Here is a 23,635-nt window from a genome sequence, read left to right as displayed (position 1 = left end):
GTGCCTTATGTATGAATTCTGGTTGTGTTTACTGACCTCGAAACGATTTTATGTGGTACACGGCGCTCGAAAATCTGTCAAATGTTTTAGTACGACTTTGCTAAGCTACGAACCCGCACCGCTTGATCGGAGCATTACAGCTATCGTAGGCAGGAGCCTCGCGGAGTGATACATACTGTGCTTCAACATAATATTGTGTGTGTATAACCTCTTTTTAAGTTTTGTGGATATTATACATGGTTGTGCTGAGGATATGCCGGTCAATTTCCACTGGAAATGCCTTTTGGTTAAACTGTCAGCAAGGAATTTGCATTTGCACTGTTAAATTTTTATTTAACTTTAATGCACATAAAAAACAGCTGCTTGTTTAAGTGAAAATACATTGATGGGTTTCTTTTTTTTGCACTAATAAAGTTGTGGAGTTAAGTATTTTGTCTAGTGTCAATTATATCGTCAGTTTTATCGTTATCGCAAAATTTCAAATGTATATCGTGATAAATATTTTTGGTCATATCGCCCTGCTCTAGTTTGCATTCAAGACACTGAACAACACTTCACGAGTGATCAGTAACTGCATTCAAGTGTTGAATTATCACACCTATTATCACAAATATTAATCTGGTTGGCCCACATGGTAAATAATGGACCTGAGTGTAATTATTAAACAGTTTGCACTTACTTTTGAAATAAAGTCAACAAACAATAACAATGGAAGTGATGGCATCAGTAGATCACATGATTGCTATTTGTTTACTGTAACACAGAACTGTGTCCTTGTCCTTATTTCTTGCAGTAGTGACTTCTGTTCCTTTTTTCTTTCTTTTTTATTCCTTAACTCTTAGTCCCTTTATTGCCTACTTAAACCATATGTCTGAATAATAATTGTTATGTCTTGATGCATGCTCAATCATCCAGGTAAGTAAATCTCCAAAAGTTGATTCTGTTCATCTGGACATAGCGTTTTGTGGGAGAAACGTTTCGTCACTCTTTAACAACAATGGTCAAGTGGTTGTTGATCAATGGTCATGAGAATTTGCATAATTAAGATTAAGGAACTGATCTCCCAGCCCATTGTTCCTTCAGTGGGCTGGTTTCAGTCATTATGCAAATGTACTGTTTATAAGATTGGGGAAACCTGCAGTCAGCTGAGACTGAAGAAGTCACTTGGATGAGTGACAAAACGTTTCTCCCACAAAACGCTACGTCCAGATGAACAGAATCAACCTTTGGAGATTAATTGTTATGGTTTTCCATTGACTGTTTTGTGTTAATCTCTGGGTTCCTACTAATGTAGCTTCTACCATAGCCTTGTTCTTTTTCTGTTAGCCACTTTGATTCTTTTTCCTTATTTATACTTGCTTTTCTTTTTTTTATTTGTTACCAGAGGGGCTCTCCTAAAGAGGAATATCTAAATTTTCACTGCAGCATAATTATGGAATTTTAGTGTTATATGAAACTGTGCTTATTTAACACTAATGGAACACAGTAATTGCTGTGTCTTAAGGTGATAAAGATTATAATGTCAGAGATTTCTGCTTCTTCACCTCCAAACAACAGCATTATCAGCTCATTTTAGCCACTTCACACTATCGTCATGTCACTTTGTGCAGAGTACTGACAATCTACCACTAAATGGGATGATCCCTGCTAAAGATATTCATTTGCAGCTCAGCGTTATGTGCATTTGCACTTTTGTTGTCTTTACCGAGGTCCTTGACTGGTGTAGTAAATGTTTACTAAGCTGTGGTTGGCATGTTAAGTGGATTTTTACTCCACCACCCAAACACCAAAGAACTTGAAAAACAATCCCACATTTGAAGTAATCCTTTCTTCACCCAACAGACCTGTTTTTGTTTTTGTTTTTGTTTTCAGAAACTGTAGGGCATAAAAAGCCTCTTTCCTTGGACAGCAGCATGGACAGCTTCTTCAAGGCAGCTGTATGTGATCTGGACAAGCTGCTAGATGACTTTGAACTCAATAGTGGTAAGACCAGTCACACATCACATGGACAGTAACATCTGATAAGGGATAGACATGATTCATTGTTAATGGATTTATTCATTTTATAGTTTATCTCAGTAAATATATAACAACTGATAACACAAGTAACAAAGAATGTGTATGGAATTATTATACTATTAAAAGTCACGTGCGAGAAAAAATATAATCTGAGCAAATAATTTCATTTCACAGGTGCAATTAAATTCCCTGTGTTTAAATTCAATAACTTACATGCGGAGAACCTAGCAGCCACGCACAGAAAGAAGCCATCGTGAACACAAGAGTGTCTGCTTTGAGTCTGCTGCAGTTTCACACTCTCGTGGGTAGTTCTCGGCAGGATTGGACTGACTTTTGACTGTTTGGAGGTGAAGTGTGTGTCCTATTCTGATTGGTAATTTTGATGCTCAGTTCCGGTTACGGCATTAAACTGAGTTACACTGTAGCAGCAACAGAAGCATTGTTTAAAACTGTACTTCTTTACAATTTGGAAAATAAAGTTTGCCAAATTAATTATCAACAGTTGCTGGGTAGCAGTAAAAATACTGACAACTGTCACTGAATTACTTTGATGCTAAAGAAAATCCTTTAAACCAGAGGATTAAGGAACTTTTGAAGCTATGGCAGTGCTGTCGTCCCAATGTGTTGTACAGTACTGCATAGCTTTTATGATTTAAAAAAATAACAGCAAAAACCCCAACTCATAACGAGAACCAGGAAAGGGAGTGAGAAATTAGAACTTTCGCTAAAATACAGACATTTAAATCTGTGAACAAAAAGTTGCTCAATCTGCAGCCAACACATGTAACTGTACATACCAGAACTTGGAGTGCTTCACAATGTGCCCTAGATTTCTGCGGTTTTAGCAGTTTTTTTTCCCCCCAGTGTTAAAGTGAAGCCAGTGATAAAAAGTCAACAAATACAATACAGATGTGTATCAAAGATCAAGTCTTTCATACTGAGTTTTGATTTATTTAACAACTGATAACACAAGAAACTGATGTTTTTGTTTTTTATACAGCAGATTAATGGGACAGCAGTGCAGAGACTTGCATTAGAATCTTCTGCTTTTAAACATTTCTTCAGCATTAAAGTAATTCAGTGACAGTTGTCAGTATTTTCACTGCTAAGAGCAACCAACTAACTTTTGTTTTTGTAAGCACTGCTCAGAAGCGGCGAAAAAGAGTAAATCAGACAATCTTTACATCTTGGGAAACAAGATATTTAAAAGAGATGATGTTAAAAAAAACACCACATTTTGTGCAACTTCTTGGTCTGTGTTACAAAACTAACAACCTTTGTCACACCAAGTTAACATGCATACGTTATACACACACACATCTATATCTACACACAGACACGCGCATAGATGTACATGCATACATACACATTCATCAGTGTACCTACAGACAAATATTTTCTCTTATCAGCAACATGTTGATATTTTCATTCTATACAATAGTGCCCAGTGACTTCTTTTTTGGCCAGGCAGTGCATATAGCAGAATATATATAGCAGAATCTCTGTCAGGTCTGGAAGCCAGGAAGGAAGAGTCTCACTCAGGCGAAGCCGTGTCCCATCCGGAGACACCGGATTTTATACTCAAACCTGTGATTCAATGATACTTTGTCAAACATCCAAGGTTTAGCCAAAAATGGTGTTTCTTCTAGAACTAACAACAACTGCAGTGTGTTTGTACTCTTAGCACATTTAAATAAGTTTTACACATTTGTCTTTATGAAGACAAATGGCTGTCTTCATTTGTCATGTTACTGGCATGCAGTAGTCTGTTTACTGGAGGGTCACAGGATGCCTAAGTAACCAAATTACTTTGTTAGAACTTAGCATTTTTTGCAGTTAGTAAATATAACCATGTATTTGTATTTTAGCACTCATGGTTCGGATAGCAGCACAACTTTGACCCCAGAAGCACATTACCAGATGGGGAAAAAAACCACCAAAAAAATCTAGCAAAACAGAATTGACGGTGCCAGTGTATCAAAAGTACAGCTCAAGTGTAATTGAATTAACTGTTTTCCTTATTTTGGATTGCAGAGGAACACGAAGGCAGGCCTGTTTCCCTGAAGCCCTCTGTGTACCCCTTCTCCTCACTTGGCCCTCAGTGTTCACCTACAGAGCTGTCCCCAAATCCACCAAGCCTCCCGGACCTTAATTCTCTTCATTATGGATTGACACCCAGCTGTCCTGATGGTTCTGCCAGTCATAACCATAACCGCAGCACTGATAGAGAGGTCAAAGGTCAGCCTCTCACTGGTGTGGACCTTCTGTTGTCTGTGGATCGCAGGTCAGCCAAAAGCTCTACCCCTCCCTGTCCAGACAGAGCTTTGAAACCTGTCTGTGACCTTGTGAATGACACAAGCTCAGCCATTCTGGCCAGGTCCAGTAGCCATGATGCCTTCAGTAAGCTGGACATGGTGGAAAAGCAAATGGAGGAAGAGGAAGCACTGCTTGTGGATTTTAACAGCCCCGAAGTAGGACAAGAGCAAGAGGGTGCATGCCATAGTCGAGACACCGAAAAAGAGCAAACCCTTGTAGGGAATGGAGAGGTACTGTTGAGTCTAGATTTACATCAGCAGAGTGGTGGATACTCTGCCTCACTCAGTCTGCTTGATGTCATTCTCCCTGCAGCAGTGGAAAGGAGCTGTGATCCCGCAGATCATTCACTATCTTCAATAGCTACTGACTTAGCTAATAAAGAGGAGGGGGACAGTGAAGGGGGGGATATCTCTGACCAAGTAGTTGAGAACTCTGTGGAGCAGAGTGATCTGGATCCTGTTGATGGTGTTAAAAAAACTAGAACAATCAAAGTTAGTAAAGAGAATGAGTCTCATGAAGTCTTGGATGAATGTGAGGCAGAGTGTCTTCCAGGTCAGGAATCCAAAGCCTCACACAGCAAGCCGGTAGCCCTGTCATGTTTACCCATAGCTGTGTCCATGTGCGGCGCTCTTGTGAACCCAAAGACCACAGAAGATGATTCAGGGGAAGCTGAGCTATGCATTGATGCAGATGTATCTGAGAGCACAGAGGCAGAATCCCTGTCAGACCTGGAAGCCAAGGAGGAAGAGTCCCATTCAGAGGAAGCCGCTTCCCATCCGGAGGCACCCGCTTCCCATCCGGAGGCACCCGCTTCCCATCCGGAGGCACCCGCTTCCCATCCGGAGGCACCCGCTTCCCATCCGGAGGCACCTGCTTTACCTGCTTTTGTGGTCCAGGAGGTTGCAGAGGGCAGACAGTCTCCAGAGGGGCAACAACAGATTTTTCTTGAAGCTTCTACAGATCTTACCTCCATCAATTGTTCAGAAACCAGCCTAGTAGATCCTCCAGAGTTTGGTTTCGAGTACCTGCCTGAGAGCGACCAGGCTGAGCTGCTGGTTACAGATGAGGAGTTGGATGCTTTCCTGCAAGCACATGCTGAAGCAGAACAGGGTGTTTCTTATCCTGAATCTCTCCCAGAATCAAACAGGGCTCCAGAGGAAGGGCTTGTAAAACAGGACTTAGAAGGTCTACCTTTTCCAGAAAGTGATCAAGCAATATGTGTATCTGCAAAGGGGAGCATTAACCCTGGTGCTCTATCAGTATCAGAGGACTCTTGCAGACCTTGGCAAGACTATTCTTCTGGGGTAAGCTCTCTGACCAGCAACACTTTCCAGTCCCAGCACAGCAGTAGCCCTGATCTACAACCCTCCTATGGAGGTGCAAGACCTAAACAGCTGCACTGCCAAACTGCAAGATCTCCAGCAGCAGGAGAAGAGGAAGAGGAGGAGCTGGCTCAGACGTTAAGTGCTTCTACAACAGTGCCAAGTACTGCAGAGGATGGAAAACGTTCACCAATAAACCCCAGTATTACAGATGAGCATTCCATCAACTTTAGGGAATCTAACCCTTCATATGCAACTCAGGAGGATCAGGATTACAGTGTGGTGTATGATGAACTGTCAGAACCCCCACCTTACCCTGGGGAGTTTACCACAGACAGTGCCAAGGCAGTGAGCTGCAAAAGGGAGGGAGTGGAGGAGCTAGGGAACAGACAGCCTGCTTGGGTGCCAGACTCTGAAGCTCCCAACTGTATGAAGTGCAATCAGAAGTTCACTTTTACCAAAAGGCGGCATCACTGTCGTGCCTGTGGGAAGGTATGTTAGTCACTGAATAAATTGTATTTTACACTTGAATATTAGATTGTGTCAGCATCCTTGTCAGCTGTAAATACAGTGTGGCTGCAATTAATGGTTGTTGTGACATGTTGTCAAATGGCTTTTTTCTCTGGCTGGCTGTTAAAAAAAATCCAGTGGCTTTCAGTGAGAAAGAGTCAGATTCATTAATTTAGAGCCACATAAATTTTGTGGGGTGTTTTTTTTTTTTTGTTTTTGTGGGGTTTTTTTGGCCAACACAAGTCATTCCTTTTTTGCCCGTTAAGGCCCTTGGCCTAATCTGATTTCAGGGTCAACTTTATCCTGTGTTATGATACCAGAGTTTTGTTTTAATTATACCAATAACCACAGTCAGCCTTGATGATTCCATATTGGTTGATCCCTAATGTATAACCAACTGTTACTTTCCACAATAACAGCGGCTCCATAGTGTTAATGAATAGTTATGTCTATAACTTCTGTTCCCTGAAGGAGAGGAACGAGGTACAACACATGAGTATGAGTTATCACACCCTCGCGTGTCCTGGCTGAAGAAACCTTTATTCACGCCTTTAAGGCAGATGACGTGTGATGACACGCGCACGGCCCCGCCTGCACATATAGCCGCTGTCATCACAGTCATCCCTCAGTTCAATAGCCGCTCTTCACCGAGCCAAACTGCTCAGTGGGGCCACCTTGTGTTGTACCTTGTTCCTCTCCTTAAGGGAACAGAAGTTATAGACATAACTATTCGTTCCCTTTCAGTTGATTCACTCGGTACAACACATAAGTATGGGACATATATACACGCCCCGCAGAGCAGCCACCGAACCGGAATCGGACCACCACCACCTTAGTGAGCGGTAGATCCAGCAGAAAGGACAGTATGAGCCACCGAAGGGGCTGTAACGTCCAACAGATAAAACCGCACAAAAGTCTGCGGTGATGCCCAACTAGCTGCCGCACAAATATCAGCTTATAGGCACCCCTTTAAAAAGAGCCCATGAGGTTGCCATCCCCCTGGTGGAATGAGCTCTCACCCCCTGGGGCAAAGCAAGACCTTTGGTGCTGTATGCCAGTAAGATAGCTTCTATAATCCAGTGGGACAGCCTCTGTTTAGACAGAACTCTACCTTTATTTGGATTAGCGAAGCAGACAAACAGCTGGTCACAGGCATCGCACATTCTGAGTGCGCTCAATGTAGGTGCGTGGCACACGCACTGGACAAAGAGAATGCATCCTCCTCTGCCCCTCAGATGCAAAAGGAGGGGAGCAAAAGCTCAGCAACTCAAACTCCGTGGAGCTATAAGCTGCTAAATAAACCTTAATTGTGGAAAATGAAAGGCCCTTATCCAGCAGGTCCTGCAGGAATGTCAAAACATCCACAATAGAGCACTGAAATGGGAGAGTGTGGCCGTCCTGGCACCATTGCTCGAAGGCTTGCCATTTGTAAGCGTACAAGCCTCTAGTAGATGAGGCCCTAGCGCTCTGAATTGTCGCTATCACGCTAGGTGGCAAACCCTTAGCAATCAAGTTTAACCTCTCAGCAGGTAAGCATGGAGGCGCCACAGATCCGGGCGCGGATGAACCACTTCTCCTCCTGCCTGAGAGAGGAGGTCCCTGCGGAGAGGAAGCTGCCAAAGACTCGCTGCTAGCAGGCTGATTATCTCTGCATACCACGACCTTGTGGGCCACCAAGGGGCCACTAGAATCAGAGAGAGAGACTGCCGACGCACTCCCTCTAGAACTGGAGATATCATTTCCACTGGGGGAAATGCATACAGGAGCACGTGTGGCCATTGGTGCGCTAGCGCGTCCATGCCCAAGGGTGCATCGTGGTCGATTATGGAGAAGAACAGGGGGCAGGGAGTGTGGTGTGCCGCTGGCGGCACACCCACTGCAGCAGTGGGCGCCGGTCTCTTGCCAGTCGGCAGAGGAGCGGCGGGCCTGTGAGAGCTAGCTGCGGGCTTGGGCTTCGCCTGACGTGTGGGAATGATGTCGTGCAGAGCTTCGGTCTGCTTCTTCCTCAGATCGAATCTAGCCCGAATGGCTTCAAGTGAATGTCCGAATAACCCAGCTGCAGACACTGGTGCATCCAGATATACAGCTCTGTCTCTATCCGGGACATCAGAGAGGGTCAGCCACAGGTGCCTCTGCACCACTACTGACGAAGCCATCCCTCTGCCCAGGGAGAGCGCTGCACAGCGGGACGCACGGAAGATGTAATCTGTGGCAACTCTGACCTCCTTAAAAAGAGGTGCCAGCAGGCTGTCATCAGGAACCAGCGATCCGAGCTCCGCCAGGCACCTCGCCTGGTACGTCTGGAGCATGGTGACGGAGCTCATGGCGCGAGCAGTGCAGGCCTGAGCCCGATAAATCTTCTCCAGCTGCGAAGCAGAGAATCTGCAGTGCTTGGACGGCAGAGTTGCGGGGCCGCCGACACCATGGTTATGGGACAGGGCCAGATAAGCAGCCAAGGACCAACTCCATGTACTGTCCATAGCCGGGCATAGTGACGCGGGCAGACAGAGGTTTGTCCCATGATGCTGTTAGCTTGCAGACAAAGTCTGGGAACATGGGAAGGCAGTTTATGGCCATTGCGGGCTCCGGTGGGAGGAAAAAACCCGTGAACCGCGACGGCTTCTGAGCTGGAGGAGGAGAGGGCCAGTTCACCTGCAGCTTCTCAGCAGTACGGCGAAACAGGGAGAAAAGAGAGGTGTCATCGTGGCCGACCAGCGCAACAGCAGTGGCGGCACATTGGGCCGACAATGAGCTCTCCCGCTCATCCTCCGACAATGTCCAGGCCGATGTCCAGCACGTCATCGTCTTCCTGCGGAGCGCTGGCAGGCTTCAACCCAAGCTGAAGCCCGTCAGCGCTCCTGCATGGTTCCGGCTCGTCATCGGCTAACCTGTCAACATATTCCATGTGGTCAGCCCAGCAAATTGCGCGGACATCGACCGGATAATCCTCATCTTCGGACTCAGACGAAGCCAGGGCTCCAGACTCGGAAAGAGAGGGTCATGCCGTGCAACAGCCGAGCGTCCCAGCACTATTTCCACAAACGCCACCCGTGTTTCCAGGATCGAGCGCCGGAGCTGGCGACAAAACGCACAGGGTTCAGGCTCCGTCAACGCTCTCCTAGCGTGGATGATCCCCAGGCAGACAGGGCAGGCATTGTGCTGGTCGCTGTCGTGCAAAGAGAAACTGCATCCCTGAAGACGGGGGCGAACAGAAGATTTCTGCTTTGCTCGCATCAGTTTGGAGTCCATTCCAAAACGCAAAGCCAAACGCTGCACAGGAAAACTCGAAATTAGCGCTCCGCGGGCAGCCTATGCACCAACTGCGTGGTGGAGGTTGACACCAACAGGGGCAGTTAAGCTAAGTTCAAGTCGGCAGACAGTGGAGCTAACTAGTAGCAGCAAGCTAGCCCAACTCAGCAGAGGTGTTCTCAGCGAGGTGAAGAGCGTAAGAACTGAGGCATGACTGTGATGACAGCGGCTATATGTGCAGGCGGGTCCGTGCGCATGTCATCACACGTCATCTGCCTTAAAGGCGTGAATAAAGGTTTCTTCAGCCAGGACACGCAAGGGCGTGATATCCCATACTTAGGTGTTGTACCGAGTGAATCAACTGAAAGGGAACACCAGTGCCTAGCATGTGAAGGTATCACTTTCAAAACTGGGAGGTGATGCAAATCCCTGGAAGGGTTGCGTCAGGAAGGGCATTTGGCCTAAAATTTATGCAAGTTCAGACATGCAGATCTATTCACTGTGGCAACCCCTTGCAAATAGCAGCTGAAAGAAGCCAGCTTCTGCAGTAATAGCCAAGCAAAGTCTAATTAGTCAGCTACTAGCCACACAGCATTTACCTGACTTCGGTAGCTTTGTTAAATGCAAGTGCAAAGAGTGCTACATAATAAAGCAATACAGCTGTTGTTTCACATAATTATTATTCCTTTATTTATCCAGGTAAATATCTCATTGAGATTAAAAATGTCATTTGTAAGAAAAACTTAAACAGTTTAATGCCGTTAAGCTGGGCATACATTGTGCGTTTTTTTTCAGTCGTGTTATTCATCTCCTGCTCAAACTGTACAATTGAATCGCAGGGGCTAGAGGTTCGTCGGTCATGATGCATGGTCTCACACTATATGGCCCGATGCTCTGATGCGACCTGAGTGCTCACACTGTGCGTCCATAACATGAAACTTATAACACTAAATCTGTCTCTTGCTCTCCCTCTCTGTCTTTACTCACACAGACACACACACCTCCACCACCATCAACTTTGCTAAATTGCTTATGAAAAACATTGACCAGGCAGCTGCATTTGAGCAGCAATGTCCATCCAACTCTTTTCACGGTTGGTGCAGTCATGATAAAGTTCTACAAGTTATGCCTCTATCACTTGGAGTAGCAGATCTTGCAGTTTGGCAGTGCAGCGTGTGATCTGGACACGTCTTTCCACTTCCATTTCTGTTTGCGCATGCGCAGTGTGAGAGGCTGCGTTGACAACCTCACAAGGGCCAACAGGATTTCAAACAGGTTTGATTTCCTTGCGAGCATACGATTGATGATCGGTAGCTATTCGTGAGGTGTTAATCGCTTCTCGTTACCCCATGTATACTCCACGATGCACGACACACAATTAAGGCGAAACTTGGGCCGATCCCCAAAATGGTCGCACAACTGAAAAATATGCTCAAAATGGGCCAAAAATCACACAGTGTATGCCCAGCTTTACAATTAAACAGTTAATTGACTCAGAAATGCAGAGTTCACTGTTGAATAATCAGATTTTTCCTGATTACTTTATACAAAAAAATTCTGAAAACTGTGAAAAGCATCCATCATAAAAATCTAGATCCCAACAGTGACTCTGATAAATAAATGTAAATCTTATGGATTTCACCATAGAAGTGATTACCTAATGAGCTTCTTATAAATGCCTGTTTTGCATTGCCTGTTTTTCTTCTTGTGTAATTAAAGGTATTTCTGGAAGTTTTTAGCATGTAAGGGTAAAATTTCTGATGAAGTGAGGACCAAATATAGCACAGTGAATTGATGTAAGCAGAGAGCATGAGTCAGCAGTTCTTTTTTCAGCTCTTCTATAGGTCTGTGCTGAGTTAAGTCCCTCAAAGGCCTCTTATTAAATCAGACATGATTAGGTTCTACTATTGTTTATAGCACAATCTTATGCTGTTTGAAGGACCAGATAGACAAACACATTTCAACATCCTGTTAATTGTTGTTTTCTTCCAGACGTGAATTTACTGTCCATGCAGATTGCTGTGTAGCGTATCTATGCCGTCAATGTCATCCTCTCTCCTCTGTGGCAGGTTTACTGTGCTGTGTGCTGCAACAGGAAGTGTAAACTGAAGTACCTGGAGAAAGAGGCTCGTGTATGTGTCCTCTGCTTTGACACCATTCACAGAGGTAAGGTTCTTGTTTGGTTTATTTGTATGCCTTTATTAAGATCCCCATATGTTGTACCATTATAAAATACATGATTATATAGCGAGTCAAACAGGTGGTGGGCGGGGTGCAAGGGGTCACCTGTGATGGCCCTGGTGAGAAATTGAGACAGAAGGAGTTGGCAATAGCCTCCAGGGGTGGCAGAGGGCAGTAAATGATTTAACTGCTCATCCAAACATGAGTGAGTAATGAGATTAAACTGTATTATGAAAACAAAGAAAGTAAATAAAATACAATAAATAAAGACAATAAAAATATTATTTGTCCTTTTGTGAAGACCAGTTTCAGGGCATGAGAAAGTTAGAGCATTTGAGCTGGCCTTTATAGTTTCCTCACATTTCTTTAAATGCCTGTTTTGGAGTCAAAACTTTTAGCAGGGCTCGCAAAATTTCAAAATCCCTGGTAGCCCTTCGGGCAGGGACTCTTCAGTTTTTGGTAGCCCAAAATAAATTTAAGTAGCCCGAATAAAAAAGGGAGCAATTTTTTATGTTTTGTTTCCTGTTTTGTTTCCGTTACAATATTATACATTAAAGTATAATATTGTAACAAAACATTAATTAAAAAATTGTTGAAACACAAATTACAACATTGTATAAAAATTACAATCATCAACTCAAATACTTGGTTCTAATTGAACAGAAATTTCTATGAACTTGTAAGAACTGTGTAGAACATGAATCAGCCTGTCTCAGATCCTGAATTTGAAATTTCCACTAAAGTCACGGGTAAGAGGCAAGTGGAACCAAGATCTAGGCCATTTGCTTTTTGAAGTTTGCAAAGATGCTAAATTTTGCCAGTGGTAGTTCACTCTTTGCAACACAGTACGCTGTTCTAAACAGATTTTTCAGGTTGATTTTTAGTATGTTATTTGCGGACTGAGCAATAATGCATTTCTTGCATTTCTCATGGGTTCTAATTAGGGCTGTTCATATAATGATATATATCGGATGGCGATATAAAAAGATCTATCGTTTCATTTTACGCTATCGTTTGTTTCGTGGTGTCGCAAAATAAAGTGTTTACGGCAATATTTTTTTTCATCGTTTTGATGGTCACTGTAGTGGCTATATTAATTTCTTAAAGTTCTCTCTTTCTCTTATATTTAATATAACCACACTACAGACAGACAAGCATTTGTTTTTATGCGTTGTCGTTAGCAACAACGACGGTAAAACCACTGCGTGTCCGCTTGTTCCACATAAACCTTTCACAATACAACTCAGGATCCTGTTGAGACTTTTCAAAATAAACTGAATCACGTGAAATGTGCATAGTGTTCACGGTTGAAAAGCAAAAAAGAGCCACCGGGTGCTAAAAAATAAACCTTATAGACTCAAACGTTAGAACAGGCTTTTCCCCACAGCACGCTGTGTAATAAATACAAAGAAAACAGCGGCTGTTATGTCTAAAAATGTATAGTTTCATGCATGAGTTAAAACACTCGACTCCAGGTACGTGACGCCCAGCTGGAAACACTTCACACAAGTCGAGCTGCCCGAGATTCACAGAATTTACAGAAAGTGTTACATTTTGTGATTTATATCGTTATCGGGAAGATAGATGTCTTAATATCGGGATATGAGATTTTGGTCATATCGCACAGCCCTAGTTCTAATGGGGGCCTTTCTTAAAATTACTGGTCCCAGTAAGAAAGGCACTTGTCGACTCAGAAATCGAGGGAAACCAACAACACACCCGGCAGAACATTATGTTATTTACACCGGTGCACATAAGTGGTCCGCATGTGCGCATTCGCTGTCAAAATAAAAGACGCGCACCAGATAAGAAGTTGCAACGCGCGTTTGCGTCCATATAAAAGGCACTGTTTTTGTCCGCTAGAGTGGGATTTTCACGGCACATTCTGCACCAAATCTCTTTGCATTCATCATTTGTTTGAAGCCAGCTCACCTCCTGCAACCACTTTTCCGAGAATACGCGCTTCTTTTGTGGTTCGGACTCCTTCTGACATTTCTTTGGAGGTGGAGGAACACCAAAGTAATTGCTTAAAGGAGCTTGCTTCTTCGACATCTTTAAGAGTTCTAAACAAATGTCTGTCCTCCTCCAGAAAATCTTATGTACGCAAACACGCATTGCAACTTCTTATCTGGTGCGCGTTTTTTATTTTGACAGCGAATGCGCACCTGCGGACCACTTATGTGCACCCCTGGTTATTTAGCTTGTCATATTGCAGCCACAGAAATTCTTTTGTCCATGAAACCATAAAGCTGCACTTTCTTTTTGCCTTATAGTCTGATTTGTCTTTAACTTTTCCGTTTTGTGGTAAGCTTTTCTTTGGCTGTCACTTCTTCACCCTGACCTGTCTTATTTGGCTCAGCAGAACTAAAATATATATCCTGCTGCTTTTACACACGCACTCACATAACGCTCAGCGATTCTCTGCGCGATCAACCTCTCACATGTTTAAGCTTGCTGCGGGAGATTTCACTTGTCATGTTTGCATAGTAAGCCAACGATTGATAAGATGATGTCAGAGGAATTGGTGCGCAAATTATCGTCACTCACCAATCAGTACTGTCGCTCTCTATACACAGTTCGCGCGATTGCAAAGTGAAAGCAAAAAACAAGCGCAAATTCAAATGCGATTTCAATATGTCACATATTGACAGTGGCTCACCGATGCCAATGACATAATTGCCCAGCTACATTTCCGAAAGAATGCAAAAGCATTGGCATATATTTTTCCTTCCTATGATAGCCCGACGGGCAAGGCAGAGATAGATTTTGGTAGCCCGACGTCCCGGGGCTAGCGATTTTGCGAGCCCTGTTTAGAGTTAAAGTTGAATGAAGTTTGAACGTACTTAAATCTAACATTGTTTGCATTTTAACAGTGGGTTGTGTTTCTTACATTAGTAGAAGGGAAAATGAGTTCTGATGGTTTTGTAGATTTGGTGTGTGTGTTTTTGTGCATGTGTGTCTGTGTGTTCAACTATGCTAATGAATGAGTGAGTTTGTCTGTAAACGTTTAAAGGAAGATGTGGTGGCTGCATTGAAGAAAAACAGGTGGAAAACAAAAGTTTTCCACCGACAAGAAAACCTAATTTCTGCTGTTCAGTACTGGAGAAATTTAAACTTTTACAAATTATTGCTTAGCTGTGTCTTTAATAAAACCTCTGTAACTTTGCTCTGCTTCACTTAAGCAGCATCAGGTAATGTTCTTATGTTGATTCATGGTTTTTGATCTACTGCAGTATATTTTTAAGGTGGTTATCTGCTATAAAAAGATAGGCCAGGAAAATCTCCTTCATGCTTTGTGTTTTGTCCTCAGTTACACAAAGGCATCTGTCGTGATGCTTACACCTCTGATGAAGTCTCACAAGTGTCAGCTTTGTTTTTATACATAGATATAAAAATATGGATATATACTGATAAATGATCAGAATTATAATATTTCTGACTGAGTCAAAATTGAATCGAATCGACCTTGCAAGGGACCTTGTGAATTGGAATTGAATCGATTATAGAAATCAAAATCAATACCCAGCCCCATTTCTATCCTAATGAAAACACATACAATCTTTCCTTTAGTATTTAGGTAGGAACACAAAGCTCGGGCACAAAGCAAAGATAAGAATCCTAAATTTTGGGCATTGTAAATCAATTTACACATTAACATATTTCTGAAGTTTCTTCTTCAGTGATTCTACTGTATAAACATGAACAGGTAGAAACAAAGGCTGCAGCCTGACTGCTCATCCATTTGTTACCTGAAGTTTACGGTCTGGCTGCTAGGCTGGCGTGTGCATTCAACATCACTCTGGGTTCTTGGCTAGCTTAGTGTTATCATGCTGTCTAGGCAGGTGCTTGCAATGAGCTGAATAATATTATGAAAGCCTTGAAATAAATATGGTCTAGTACACCTTATGCCCCTCTTTAGATTTACTCCTGCTTGCTCCAAGTATCAGTGCAATAGAGAGTGGTATAGCTGCCGCAGTCAGCCTTCAATAGGCTACCTAATTTAAACATCAGACTAAGTTAACAGTTAATTTTTCGCTGTGTAAAACAAACAACGGTGGATTGGAACAGTTACAAAGTTAGCATTTCCTCATGCCGGAGCTTGTTGATCAGGTAGTTTCGTTTACTTTTTCCAGTAAAGGTTTAATAGTGATTACAGGATTAAGTGATGCTGTTTTGGAGACTGGGAAAAACATTTTCTTTAACTCTCCCTGAGCTCACCATCTTGGTAACAATAAAAGACGTGGAAATAGGCACCTTTTTTTTTAGCTGGACTGCAGCAGTAATATGGAGAGAGATGGGAGATGGGAGTTGAATGCAGAGGCAAGTGATAACAGGACACTATTACTTGTCCTTGAGCTTGTGAGTCTATGTAGTACAGGACCACCGAGTGCAGTGGACATGTGATGCTCACATGCTGTCTAAATTAAGGAGGAGATGGTCCACTTTAGTGGCTTTTGGATGCTCGGGCAGTGTGTTGCAATCCTTCTCTTCTCTCCCTCACACAGCTCCTCCTCTCCTCCCCTCTCTTGCTTTCCTCTCCCTCACTGACATCAGTATACGAGGCTTACTGCATACACCTCAGCCTACAGCTAATAGCCTGTTATTATTTACAAGAGGAGCCGCTTCAGAAAAGCTGTGAGGACTGGTCTGATGTCGGTTGGCAAGAGAGATTTGTCGTAATGTGGATTAATTGTGTTTTAGTTGAGGAGGAGATGAGGTAAGGTGCTTCTTACTTGTAATGAATAAAATGTTGGAAACTTTGTACTGCTGCTGTGCTGGATTGTTTGAGTTTAGAATGTGTGCATATATTGCAAATCAGTGTTTTGTCTCCATTTTAAGTAATATATTTGGTTATGTTACCGTTGCACTGAAAATGGGGTCAGTAAATAGCCTTAAGCCTTGGTTGACTTTTTTTCTGCCATGTCATCCTTTCGTTGCACAGCAAGGTGAATAACTGTTCTTGCATTGATACTAATTGAATTATTGATACTAACTGAATTACTTAAAAGAAAATATAGAAACAAGGGTCTAAATAACCATAATATCTTTGTAATGTTTCAATCTGCTGTGGTTGCATTCCTGTGTTTTTGAAAGCGACATTGTTGTTGCTGTCATTACATACTGGATAAGTAAAGCTATGTGATACATAATCAATATAATACGACATAATTGCTTGATCAGCAGCGCTGAGAAAAGCTGCTCTGAAAGCCTCTCCATTATAGCCAGTTTTCCTGAAAGTAATAACTCATCTTATAGCAATGTTGGGGACTAAACCAATATCCAACTGGAACAGCTTTAGAAAAGCTGTTATGCTGATGTAGGCTACAGTCCTACACCCCAACACTGAACTTTATGAGTACAGAAACTTGAGAACAAGGCAAGAAGGAGTTTCAAATTTATACGTGTGTATATATAAGTGTACATCCTAAAAATTGACCTCGTGATCAAGGATAGAGGTCACATTTTGTGAACATCTTGTGAATGTGATAGTTTGAGAACGTAGGATTTTGAAACTGATACCATCGGTGTATCGGCTTAAGGGTACCACTGGCTGCCACCAATTTTATTCTTTTAGTCAGTGAGCTAGAGGAAACGTGTAGCGGCACTCTCACCTGCTTCTCCTGCTGCATTAAGAGGGACTCCAACTCCACCATCTTGGACTGCAGCTGGTAATGATAGCTAGAGAGCCACACTTAAGGGAATGTGGAGCAGGTGAAAAGTGGTTCATGTTCCATAACAACACAATCACCGAGGCAGCATTACAGAAGGAGGGCTACCAGCTGCAGTCCAGTACAATGGAGTCGATGTCCATCTGTAAGAGAACTAATTTGAGAGGCGTTTTGTTATTTGTCAGGATTTTTTTAATTAAAATTCCTGCAGTGGAAGTCTGTGTGAATATTATATACTTGACAAATTCAATATTTAAACTGCATTTAGACGCATTTAGATATATATATATCTGTGTTAGTCCATTATTGGTCAGATGCTGCTAATATACTGTCCAGCTTTTTTTCAACAGGCTTCTCTGAAAAAACTTACTGATAGAGATTCTTGTCTAATTTTTTTTTCCTTCTCCAGTGTCCTCACTTATTTTCCAAATCTGTAACAGAACCACAGAAAGTGGAAGTCCTTTTTAATTAAACCAATGAAATATAGCTATAATAATAATATGTTGCAGTGCTCTCCTTTGTTCTCCACCACTTGCACTTTCTAAACACAACTTATTAATTACAGGAAAATTATTCACAATCTTGTAGCCATTGCAGTAGACATGTCCCCCCTTTTATCTTCTGTATGCTTTTTTTAAACGTTGTTTTAATTTTTGTTACAACCATTAATTAATTGTAGATTAATTGTAGTTTTTTTTTTTTAAAGGAAAAAGAAATATCCTGGTTCTTCGTAGCAGGGGACAAATTTAGGCTGAGTGGGCCTTATAGGCCTCAGTCATACAAACCTGTAAACTGGGCCACTTGGGAGAAATGTATGCTCTCCAACTGCAAGCAGTTGCTGGATTGCATTCAAAATAAAAGTTGTGCCTTACTACTAAAACCAGCATGTTTCAAAAGGCACAGCCTTTAATTAGTTCTCCAGAAATACAATAAACTTTAATAACGAAAAATCATTTGACCACTGAAGTTTAGTTTACTCTAAAGAGGACTTGAAAATCTAAATAAAACCTCAGATTAGTTTGCCACCATTTCACAGACATTCAGACATTCATATTCAAGAAACTAGTCTCTACATCTAAATGAGTCAGGTAACTAGCCTTTTAGACTCGAGTTAACACCTTTTTAAAAAAAAAAAAAAAAAAAAAAAAAATGAACATGCTTCTAACAGCATCCTTCTGTTGTAGCCCAGGCTCTGGAACGGATGATGAGTCCTACAGGTCCTAGCCCAAACCCAAATGTCCCATCTGAATACTGCAGCACAATCCCCCCTTTACAGCAGGCCCGTGCTGCTGGTACTCTAAACTCCCCACCACCTACTGTCATGGTGCCTGTGTCTGTTCTTAAACACCCAAGCAATGACGGTAAGGTTATTCTTACACAGTCTGCTTTACCTTTCACTTGTTTTCCTTAACTGTACCCCTGAAGACACTTCCTTTTTCTGTGTTATCAGGTTGTCCTCGTGAGCAAAAGCGCGTGTGGTTTGCTGATGGTATCTTACCCAATGGAGAGGTGGCAGACACCGCCAAGCTGTCTGTGATGAGCCGCAGGAGCTCCCAAGAGTTCAGTGGTGTCACCCCAGATGAGACAACAGTAAGGCAATCATCCTCATAGCTCATCTATCAGGATCCCACCTTTTTAGAACTTTATAACCAGGGGTGCGCATTCACTGTCAAAATAAAAGACGCGCACCAGACAAGAAGTTGCAACGCGCGTTTGCGTACATATAAAAGGCACTGTTTTTGTCCGCTAGAGTGGGATTTTCACGGCATATTCTGCACCACATCTCTGTGCGTTCATCATTTGGTTGAAGCCAGCTCACCTCCTGCAACCACTTTTCCGAGAATACGCGCTTCTTTTGCGGTTTGGACTCCTTTGGACATTTCTTTGGAGATGGAGGAACACCAATGTAATTGCTTAAAGGAGCTTGCTTCTTCGACATCTTTAAGAGTTCTAAACAAATGTCTGTCCTCCTCCAGAAAATCTTATGTACCCAAACACGCGTTGCAACTTCTTATCTGGTGCGCGTCTTTTATTTTGACAGCGAACCCGCACCTGCGGACCACTTATGTACACCCCTGTTTATAACTCAACAAATGGCTCAAATTACTGATCCCTTGTTTTTTTTATCAAAAACGTTTTTAAGGTAATTACCAAGCTTCACCAGGCTTGGTATAAATACACTGTAAATACCTACACTCATTTAATAGTCAATATTATAGTCAACATGCCCATCTGTCTTGAAGGTTCAGTCACTACTGACCAACTAGTCCCGGCTAACTTGGGTTTCTCATTCTGTGGTCCCACAGACTCCACTCCCAGTGTATTGAACTGCAGCTAAGGTCGCTGGCCCTTCTGCTCCATATATCCATGTCAAATATCAGGGCCAGAGTTCCTAGAAACTCTTTCATAAATTGAAAACAAGTGCTGCCAGCTGCTGTCCAACATGGTCAAGTTGACGTTCATACACATGATGAGAAACTCTTGAGAAGCAGCTGATTTATGTGCTACTTGGCAACCTGGCATTTTCTAGTACTGCTACACTAAAATAGACAATTAGATAAACAATAAATAGAAATTAAAAAAAAAAAAAGGACAATAAAAATTAGTCCATTGACGATGGTATTACATGAAGTGACATTCTTATTTCAGCCTGGCTTACCTGGGGCAGAGACCGGAGTTAACAGTGCGTCTTCCCCTGAGGCTGCTGTGGCAGCAGAGGTAGTTTGCCGCCCAGTGTCTGGACCCTGGGATTTCGCGTTGCTTTGTGGAATTGGTTCTTCAGTGAACAGGTTTCCCAGTCTGCTGCCAGACAATGAAGACGAGCTGCCTCCACTGCTCATTGCCACTGGAGAGGACGAAGGAGGAGGTGTGTTTTAGACATGAATCTCTTGGTTTATTTTTGCACATCTGGACATCTTATGTCTTTCTGTTGTGCTTGGATCAGAGTCAAATGTAAGTCTCACACTGGCTTTTATGCGAAATGCTTTAATAATCGCTCTGCTGTGTTTTCTGTTTAGATGTTTTAGTTGAGGAGAATCCTGCTCCATGTCAGATTCTGCACTTACTAGAAGAAGGCGGACCCCGTCCTCTGACATTCATTCTTAATGCCAACCTGCTAGTCAATGTCAAACTGGTGACATGTAAGTGAAATATGAATGAACAAATATGGAATTATGTAGTACACTAAAAAGTGTGAAATAACTCAAAACATGTTTTATGTTTTAGATTATTCAAAATAGTCATCTTTTGCTTTGATTACTGTTTTGCACAGTCATGGCATTCTCTCCATGAGCTTCATGAGGTAGTCACCTGAAATGGTTTTATGCAGTCTTGAAGGAGTTCCCAGAGATGCTCAGCATTTGCTGGCCCTTTTCCCTTCACTCTGTGGTCCATCTCATCCCAAACCATCTCCATTGGGTTCAGATCAGGTGACTGTGGAGGCCAAATGAACCTGACAAGGCACACCTTTGAAGTGAAAACCATTTCAGGTGACTACATCATGAAGCTCATTGAGAGAAGACCAAGGATTGGCAGCGCTGTCAACAAAGCAAAGTGTGGCTATTCTCAGAAATGTAAAATATAAAACATATTTAGAGTTATTTATCTTTTTTTAAATTATTTTTTTGCTACATAATTCCAGATATCTTCCGTCATATATTTGATGTCTTTAGTATGTATCTACAATGTAGCAAACAGTAGAAATAAAGAAAAAAACATTAAACAAGAATGTGTGTCCAAACTTTTGACTGGTAGTGTATCTCATATTTCCTCTTTCAAATCTTGTGAATCCTCACATGCCTTCCAATGTATTAACTCTTGTGTGCTTTATCTTCCAGACTCTGGCAGGGAATGCTGGTGTTTTGGCTCTAATGGGCTGCAGGCTCTGGGACAGAAAGAGTTGGTATTTCTGTTGGAGTGTTTGCCTCAAGAAAAAACTCTTCCCAAAGACCTCTTTACCATATATCTCAGCATTTACCAGGATGCCCAAAAAGGTAATACCTGCCTTCAGCCTGCCTTTGCAACTTTTAATAACTACACCTTTAGCTTATAAAGGATAACAGAATCATCATCTTGTGTTACAGGGAGGTTTGTGGAGGAGCTGGATAATGTGACTTTTACAAGTAGTTTCTTGGGCAGTAAGGATCATGCTGGGATGGTATTCTTCTCTCCCACCTGCCAGTCTCTAGACGGCCTCACTCTCCCTTCACAGCCATTCTTGTTTGGCCTGCTCATTCAGAAACTGGAGGTGCCCTGGGCCAAAGTCTTTCCACTGAGACTGCTTTTGCGTCTTGGAGCTGAATACAACTGTATGTAAATCTTTGTTGCTCATGACAACACTGAGTGTTATTTCATATTAAAACATAGTAATCTTAAACTTTGATTTGTTGAAAATGAAGAAAACCTGCTCTTCTAGGCTGTTGTAGGAGAAAGACATAGAGACAAGTGATACATATTGTGCTTTTATGGTTTATTTACATATAATGTTTTTGTTTTTCAGCGTATCCCACCACACTGATAAGTATCCGTTTTCGGCAGTCAGTGTATCGAGAGACAGGACACACCATTATGAATTTATTGGCTGTAAGTAGTGCAAAATAAGATTTTGCAATAAAGAAAATAAGATTTATTTATAATTGAGAAGCTTGGCAAAATTTTGTTAGAGCTAAAACTACACATAATTCTTAACTCCACTCAAGCCACATTTTAAGTAATGCAGATTTCACGGGTGTCTAGCAGAGTAGTTTTTGATTTTGATGATTGACAGTTTAAAATTAATTTGTTTTATACTGGGCTTTTGGTGAAAGGTTTTTGAACAAAAATGTTATTAGGACAACAGTCATAGACACTTTTGTGATGCTGATTATTGGCAGACTTGAAAAAATTTGATTAGAACACTTTGATGACTTCAGATTCTATAAACTGTTCTCATCCAGGATCTAAGGAACTACCAGTATAGCCTGTCAGTGGTGGAGGGCCTGAGGATCCACATGGAGATGGGCCACAGCTACATTGACATTCCCAAAAGTAGCTTCAGTGAGGTAAGAGTTCCTTTAATTTTGTAAAATAAACTTGTTCAGATTCTGGTTAGGATTTAGATAAACATTGATAATGCTTGAATATGTCATTTTTCACAGTTGCAACTAAAAAAAGAATAACTTCTCAGGTGTTTTGGTGCCCAAGCTTCATGTACTTGGTTTCAGTAGATGTTGACTTCTTTATTTACAAGTGCTTTGGGTTAATTTTTTGGTAATCAAACTACAAACAACCCCCAAAATTTCTGTAACTTCTAGAAACATATTGGTTTAGAAATTAGGTTTTTGTGGTCGTCCTCTAGCTGCCTGCAAAGGATAACTGAAAAGGGTACAAAGTAGATTAAATCAGTTGAATGATCAGTACAATATGTTTTTCTTTACTTTCTTTCGTAAATTTTCCTGACACATGTTGAGAAATTGTCTTGTAGAAACAAGTCAAAGCTACTTAGTTTCATATAGTTGTATCGTGGTGTTTTAGGGCCATCGTTGGCAAATAAAAATACGTTTTGGAGGCTGAAGATAGAGGTACCATTTAGAGAAAAAAAACCCCTAATAAGCCCTTGATAAATTATCTGTTAAAGAATGTGTAGTAAGATCTGTTTTGAATGAACAACCAGAAAATGATTCCCTTGTCGTTTTAAAATTCTCTTTACAACAGGCCAAAATCAAACAATGTATGTAAAAATAATAAGTAAATAAAGCAAAAGTTGACACACAGCAGTGTTGTACAGAAATGTATATTTTTCTGTATTTTTCAGGTGCAGAAGGTGATAAATGCATCCAATGAACATGTCATCAGCATTGGAGCAAGATTCAGCTCGGAGGCCGACTCTCACCTGGTCTGTTACCAGAATGAGGAGGGAAATTACCAAACCCAGGCCAACAGCATGCCTGGGAAGTCTCGGACAGGTGAGTGTCTTTAGCAATGCTCCATACTCCTCTATTTTTGAAAAATAAAACATTAGAGGCAAGCATTTTGTTGTACCATGCATACATGAACTTCTGGGGGTTTGTGTTTTGTTACAGTCACTGGGGCCAGTTTTGTGGTGTTCAATGGAGCACTTAAAGCCTCCTCAGGTTTCATTGCGAAGTCCAGCATTGTAGAAGGTACTGTGACTGGTTGTTGGCTCTGAAATACTTATGTCCATTCTGTTATAGCTGGACCAGACTAGTCAATTGTTTTGTTTTTACCAGATGGGTTGATGGTGCAAATCCCTCCAGAGACCATGGAATCTCTTCGCTCTGCCCTCAGGGAGCAGACAAACTTCCACATACCCTGTGGCAAGATTAATGATGAGCAGCTCAGAGAGAATGTGACTGTCCGCTGGGTGGAGTG

The 23,635-nt window shown here is 42.0% G+C and overlaps 1 protein-coding gene across 3 annotated transcripts in view; it reads left to right on the top strand.

Moving 5' to 3' along the window:
* Window positions 1-23,635, top strand: part of zfyve16 (zinc finger, FYVE domain containing 16) — a 38,358-nt gene that overhangs the window by 3,464 nt on the left and 11,259 nt on the right. For 2 of the 3 annotated variants that reach the window (XR_010094304.1, XM_063477955.1), the window contains exons 2-15: window positions 1,873-1,983; window positions 4,054-6,149; window positions 11,486-11,582; window positions 18,451-18,627; window positions 18,717-18,856; window positions 19,916-20,132; window positions 20,284-20,406; window positions 21,103-21,258; window positions 21,349-21,573; window positions 21,765-21,847; window positions 22,201-22,305; window positions 23,058-23,208; window positions 23,326-23,406; window positions 23,494-23,635. The exon at window positions 23,494-23,635 is cut by the window's right edge and continues 21 nt beyond it. Coding sequence is in view for 2 of the 3 variants with exons in the window: in XM_063477955.1 (XP_063334025.1) it covers window positions 1,914-1,983; window positions 4,054-6,149; window positions 11,486-11,582; window positions 18,451-18,627; window positions 18,717-18,856; window positions 19,916-20,132; window positions 20,284-20,406; window positions 21,103-21,258; window positions 21,349-21,573; window positions 21,765-21,847; window positions 22,201-22,305; window positions 23,058-23,208; window positions 23,326-23,406; window positions 23,494-23,635 (3,863 nt within the window). In the remaining variant the exon portion in view is untranslated. The remainder of the gene's footprint in view (window positions 1-1,872; window positions 1,984-4,053; window positions 6,150-11,485; window positions 11,583-18,450; window positions 18,628-18,716; window positions 18,857-19,915; window positions 20,133-20,283; window positions 20,407-21,102; window positions 21,259-21,348; window positions 21,574-21,764; window positions 21,848-22,200; window positions 22,306-23,057; window positions 23,209-23,325; window positions 23,407-23,493) is intronic. The other variant, XM_063477956.1, reaches the window with a different exon arrangement.

The sequence above is a fragment of the Pelmatolapia mariae genome, linkage group LG7 (assembly GCF_036321145.2).
Source record: "Pelmatolapia mariae isolate MD_Pm_ZW linkage group LG7, Pm_UMD_F_2, whole genome shotgun sequence".
Classification (NCBI taxonomy): Eukaryota; Metazoa; Chordata; class Actinopteri; order Cichliformes; family Cichlidae; genus Pelmatolapia; species Pelmatolapia mariae.
The sequence above is the reverse complement of the archived record's forward strand: the minus strand, read 5'-3'. Positions and strand labels throughout refer to the sequence as shown.